The sequence below is a fragment of the Myotis brandtii genome, unplaced genomic scaffold (assembly GCF_000412655.1).
Source record: "Myotis brandtii unplaced genomic scaffold, ASM41265v1 scaffold1384, whole genome shotgun sequence".
In the NCBI taxonomy this organism is placed as follows: domain Eukaryota; kingdom Metazoa; phylum Chordata; class Mammalia; order Chiroptera; family Vespertilionidae; genus Myotis; species Myotis brandtii.
Genome location: NW_005354938.1, coordinates 62,967 through 68,966, shown reverse-complemented (window position 1 = coordinate 68,966; position 6,000 = coordinate 62,967). Strand labels below are relative to the sequence as shown.

The window sequence follows — 6,000 nt, the reverse complement described above, 5'->3', positions numbered from 1 at the left end:
AAGCCTCATGTTCGCTTCCAGCTGCCTGGCTGCCGGCCGCCATCTTGGCTGACAGTTAATTTGCATAAGGATGTGCTGATTAGCCAATGGGAAGGGTAGCGGTCGTACGCTAATTACCATGTTTCTCTTTTATTAGTGTAGATTTATTAAATATACATATTATATGCCAGGCGTGGCACTAGCTACATGAGGATATAGCTGTGAGCAGAGTAAACGATCTTCCCCCCCTGAGCCACATGATGATAAAAGAAAGTACTGTTTAGTTGGATACTTAATTCATGTAAAACATGGCATGTGGCACTTTGGATATGCTATGCCATTCAATCCTCAGAAAATCCTATGACAAAGGTGGTGTAATGTGTCCTTTCATAGCCCAGTGATGATTCAAGATCAGAAATGTGCCAGAAGAGTCTTCTATTTATCTGAAGTGCTTGATATTATTATTATGCTTGATATTATTCTGCAGTGATGGTTTTCCTTTGGTGATTTCTCAGGCGTTTCTCACAAGAGTGGCTAAGATACAGCAGGGTGCTTTAGAACTGCTGAGGTCGGGGGTGATTGTGAGGCTGGCACAATGCCAAGTCTATGACATGCGCCCAGAAATGGACTCGCAGGGGTAAGTGTCCATATAGATTGTTTTGTTAAGTTCCCTGTGAAGAATTATTAAGGGGAAAAAGAGATTCCAACATAATTTTGCCCCTGGTTTATAATTCTGTCTGAGCAGTATTCTTTTATCTGAATGATTTTTTGTGGGGGGAGGGGGTTAGGGTGGAGTATACATACTTGCCACCTTACTAATAAATGGAAATTGCTAATAAGGGTAAAAGTGTGTAGGGACCTAAAACTTTCTATTTTAGAGCAGAATATAAGAAGGAAATGGGAGAGTATTTTGTTAGTAAATGTTTTTCTTCCCAACTTTGTTTGTGTAGTTGAAATACATGTTTTCAGTGATGGTGGTCCTTGAAAGTGTCATTGTGAAATTACAGTTCATTGTGGATTTCCTATTCCTGAGACTAGAATAGCAGTTTATATTTTTCTCATTTTTAACATTTTACCAACTGCTTGCTAATTTGAAAGCAAAAGGTCACGTTATTTTAAGTTTCAGACTTCTTAGCAAATATCCCAGTTCAGTTTGAATACGGATTTTGTTTTTCCTTTTTTTGTCTATATGGCTGCAACATTGTTAGGCAAATAGCCTGCCCTCCTAGTGGCAAATAACACTTAGTTCAGTTTTAATATTTTTTTTTCTAAAGATCCATTGGCAAATTGAATATTTGATTTTTTCAGGACTAACGATAGAACTATTTTACCTCCAAAAAAATTGGTTAATGTTGCTTTTTAAAATTTTACACACGAGAGTTACTATTTTCACCTTACACAAAAAGGATTGAGTTAGTTACGTTTCTCAGATCATGGCACTTGTCTATGCAAAGCCTTTCTCTTATTTTATTTCCTTTATTTTCATATTCTCTGTCTATTCCCTTCTCTTCAGCAGGGAACCATTTTCTTTTGTCTAAAACTTTATATGTAAACATTTATAATAATTAATAATTTTACTACTACAATGATCTGAGACTTAATCTTTAAAAGTCAAATGATTTTTACAACCTCATTTTAACTTAAAAAAAATTTTTAAAAATAGAATAGACGACAAATGCAGATTCATTTTTGGCTTTGGGTACAGGAGAGGGAAATTTGGGGAAAGACTTGTTTTTATTTGTTTCTTACTCATAGTCTCTATGGCTCAAGGGAACATAAATATATTGAGGAAATTTCAAGCATTGCCTTTTCAAATTATGCAGATTTTTCTTACTAAGGATTTTCAAAATTCAAATAACTTCTGTGGTGGTTTGCCATGGAGATAGATGGTCAGGGACGTTTGAGTGTGCCTTAACCCCTGCACTGTTGCTCTCTCCTTGTTCGGTGGAAATGAATGAAGCATGTTTGGCATGAGGGACCCCCCAGTGTTCATCCCGACTCCAGTGGACCGGTACCGTCAGATTCTCCTTCCAGCTCTCCGCTTGTGCCAGGTCATCCTCACGTCTAGCATGGCCCAGCACCTGCAGGCAGCAGGGCAGGTAAGGGGAACCTTGATGTAGAAATTGTCTCATGCCAAATCCTCATGTTACAAATGCAGAAACCCTAGGATAGAAAGCATGAGTGAATTGACTGTAATCATCTTGTTTGTGGACAACCTGGGTATTGAAAACAGGGCCCTGTACTTTACTCTGAACTTCATTGGCCTGTTTTTATACTTTGTTTGAATGAAACACCACAGCTAATTAATAGAGTGGTGAGATGGAAAGCAAGAGATTTAAATTTGTTCTTCAGTAAAGGAAACTGTTATTGTGATAGGAATAAGCTGGCTTCTAAAAAGTAATTTAACCAGGTATTTATTGAGAGGAGGCTATACACCATGTTAGGCCTTGCAGTAAATACAAAATATAGAATGATACACCACATTTAGTTGTGATATTTAGAGAATGAAGTAATTTAAATAAGTGAATTTTCATCCTACCTGGTTTGGCTCAGTGGATAGAGTGTTGGCCTGCAAACTGAAGGGTCCTGGGTTCGATTCTGGTCAAGGGCACATCTCATCATTGATGTTTCTAGCTCTCTCTCCCTCCTCCTTTCTCCCTGAAATCAATAAAAAAAAATATATTTTTTTTAAAAAGTGAATTTTCAAACTCATAAAAATTTTTTTGAATACCAAAAATTAGTTTTATTTTCATTGCTTCTCAGTGAAACCTACAAAAAATAGGTATATATATTATTTCTTTAAACTAATAATAATACAATATGTAATTTAGCCTTTCACTGATTAATTAAGCTTGTCATTATGAATCTATAGTCTTATTGTATTGCTCTATTTCTGTGATACCTTCAGGAACTATGTCCTAATAACTTATGGTAATTTTGTCTGCTTTTCCTGCCATCAGTTCAGGCTTATCTCATCAAGATAGAATGCCACTGTTTCTAAGATGCCACCTTAATTTGTCCTGAATTAGTCTAAGTGATATTCTACCCTTTCATACTGGGCCTTTTGAGTCAATTCTTTAATACTCAAACACTTCCCTTGTCTTCTACAGTATTATGATTAAGACTTTTTGGTAGAAGTTGGCCATAGTGATATAAGATATCGGTCCTCTGATACCAGTCTTACTGACTATAGCAGAATCTCCTAAGGAGCATCTTTAAAAAATAGAGATTACCGAGCTCCATGTCCAGTGATTATGGGCTAAGACCAGGAATCTGAATTGGAAAAATGAAAGGGGACACAGTTCCTGAGTGACACATGTTCGGCTTATTTGGGCATCATCTCTGTGAAAGCATTTATGATCAAGTTGAGGACACCTTGTATGTGAAAATAGAGTTCTTTATGCTGGTACACTGTAAATTCCAGGTGGAAAGGCAGAGTCTGAAGGTCAGGGTTTTGATCTCATTTTACCCTGTCCAAAGGAGAACTAAACAAAAGCTTTTATGTGATTCTCCCCATGTCACATTAGCAGACTTTCATAGAGCCACTTCAGTAACTCATTTTAATACCCACTGATTTTAAACTCATGTTCTAATTCCATTTGGACAAAAATAAAAGAAATAAAATAGGGTTCAAACCATAGTTTTCATACACTACTTCTAAGTTATATTCTTCTACAGTAGCCTCCAAATTTTTAAAATTTATTGATTAATTTTTAGAGAGAGAGAGACATTGATTTGTTTTTCCACTTATTTATTCACTCATTGGTTGACTCCTTGTATGTGCCCTGACTGGGAGGATTTGAACCCACAACCTCGGCATATCGGAAAGATGCTCTAACCAACTGAGCTACCTGGCCAGGGCTAAATATATTAATTTTTAAACTTTTAAATAATCCCTTAGCTTTCTTAAGAATTTTAGGTGTTTGCTTCTTTAAGAAATAAACTATGTAAGTGCAAAAGACAATTGCTTGTTTAACCCCTTGAGTGCCGGGGAGCGCGATAGCACTCCTCCTGTCTTTCGCCAAAAGTGCCGGGAGCGCTATCAAAGCTTAGAAATGGCGTCCAGTTCTAAGTCTGCTTTTATTAGTGATGATGATATTGCTAAATATGTCAATGTAGTAAAGGTTTCCTTAAGTTTTTGAATATGTAACTTCATTTACTTGCGATTCATAATTTTTTTCCTAAACTGCTGTAAAATCAGCAAAAATGCCTTGGCAATTTTAGCATAGTTCCTAGGATATTGGTTGACACTCAACGGGTTAATGTTCTTCATTACATTGACTAACTTGTTTCAGTTTTACAAGAAAGATGAGTTATACAGTGGGGCCTTGACTTACGTGTGTCCCGACTAACGAGTTTTTCGAGTACGAGCCGTCTCTGGGCCGATTTTTTGCTTTAAGTTGTGAGCTAAAATTCGGGTTACGAGCCAGCTTCAGATACCCGAGCCAGCTTCAGATACCCGAGCCAGCTTCAGATACCCAACCGCTAGTTGGCGCAGCGAACGTCACAGTGAACTCCACAACATCAGCCCAGCATTCAATTCATTGTAATGGTGAAAATTGATTTGACATACGAGTAATTTGAGTTACGAGCTCCGTCATGGAACGAATTAAACTCGTAAGTCAGGGCCCCACTGTACATTTATAATTTTCTATTCTTTCACTTCTTTGTTTATTTTTTATTTTTTTAAATATATTTTTATTGATTTCAGAGAGGAAGGGAGAGGGAGAGAGAAATAGAAATATCAATGATGAAAGAGTATTATTGATTGGCTGCCTCCTGCATGCCCCCTACTGGGGATCAAGCCCACAACCTGGTCATGTGATCTTGACTGGAATCGAACCTGGGATCCTTCAGTCCACACTCTATCCACTGAGCCAAACCAGCTAGGGCTATTCTTTCACTTCTGTGTCCTCATTTCTCCTCCTCTTTCTCGGCTTAGGTGTTGCAGTTTCTCATTTCGCATTCTGATACCATACAAGCAATCCTGCGCTGCCAGGACGTCAGTGCCGGGTCTTTGCAGGAACTGGCTCTGCTCACAGGAATTATAAGTAAAGCAGCACTTCCAGGTGAGTTGAGTGTGTTGAACGGATCTTTAATAATTCTTTTCAAACTTACATGTGCACTTAATAGAATGAGGTTTTTATTACTTTGAAGTACTAAGTTTATTTTTGTAAAAATGATACAAATTATTATAAAAAATTCAGAATCTAAGAAAATAATCAACACTTAAAATCCCACTACCCAGAAATTACCACAAGTTAATGTTTGGTAAGTAGCTTTTCAAACATTGTTCTATGTTTGAACAATGCACATAAGAGACAGAGAGAAATAGAGATATACAGAGGTAATTTATAAGAATGGTATTACCTTTTACGTGCAGTTTTTAGAAAATAGCTAATTTTACATAAACTTAAAAGATAACAAACTAATTGAAGAGAAACTGAAGACATTGCTAAATTCCAGACAAATGTTTTTTTACCACAAGAGTCCAAGAGATACTAGTTCTTAAAAATGATTATGAAAAATTAAGATATTTTGGTCATTTTTAAAAATGTAATATCTCTCTCTTTTTAAATATATATATATATATATCTCAGAGGTGGATATTTGTTAGAGAACAAGTACAGACTCCCACATGGGGAGGGGGCAAGAGTCTCCTTAATCTCTTAATTGCATGTAAATTTTAGACAGTCAGTTAACTCCTGGTGTGAAAGATAAAATGATGAGTTCTGTTATAATTCCTTTTCCACTTTCAGATTATGTTTGTTTATGTTATTTTTACTTTGTCAGGTTTTATAACATTTACATTCAGTCCTAAAACCATAATATCTTCAGCTACTTAGTTTTACTTGTATATTTACACAGGGTCACTGAAAAACACCAATTCTTTATTTTCCTCCCATGGTTTCACCATTCCTGAGTTTGCTCTTTTGCTATATCTCTTTGCATTTTTAATTTGTGTTGGAGTCCTCTCCCCCAAGGAAAACTTCCCTTAATTCTCTAATATTTATGAATGGC

At 36.4% G+C, this 6,000-nt stretch overlaps 1 protein-coding gene across 2 annotated transcripts in view; it reads left to right on the top strand.

The window, feature by feature from the left end:
• The window catches only part of NUP205 (nucleoporin 205kDa), a 78,887-nt gene that overhangs the window by 57,402 nt on the left and 15,485 nt on the right, over positions 1-6,000 (top strand). For both annotated transcript variants that reach the window (XM_005860687.2, XM_014535135.1), the window contains exons 33-35: positions 495-616; positions 1,940-2,078; positions 4,922-5,048. In XM_005860687.2, coding sequence (XP_005860749.1) covers positions 495-616; positions 1,940-2,078; positions 4,922-5,048 — 388 coding nt within the window. The remainder of the gene's footprint in view (positions 1-494; positions 617-1,939; positions 2,079-4,921; positions 5,049-6,000) is intronic.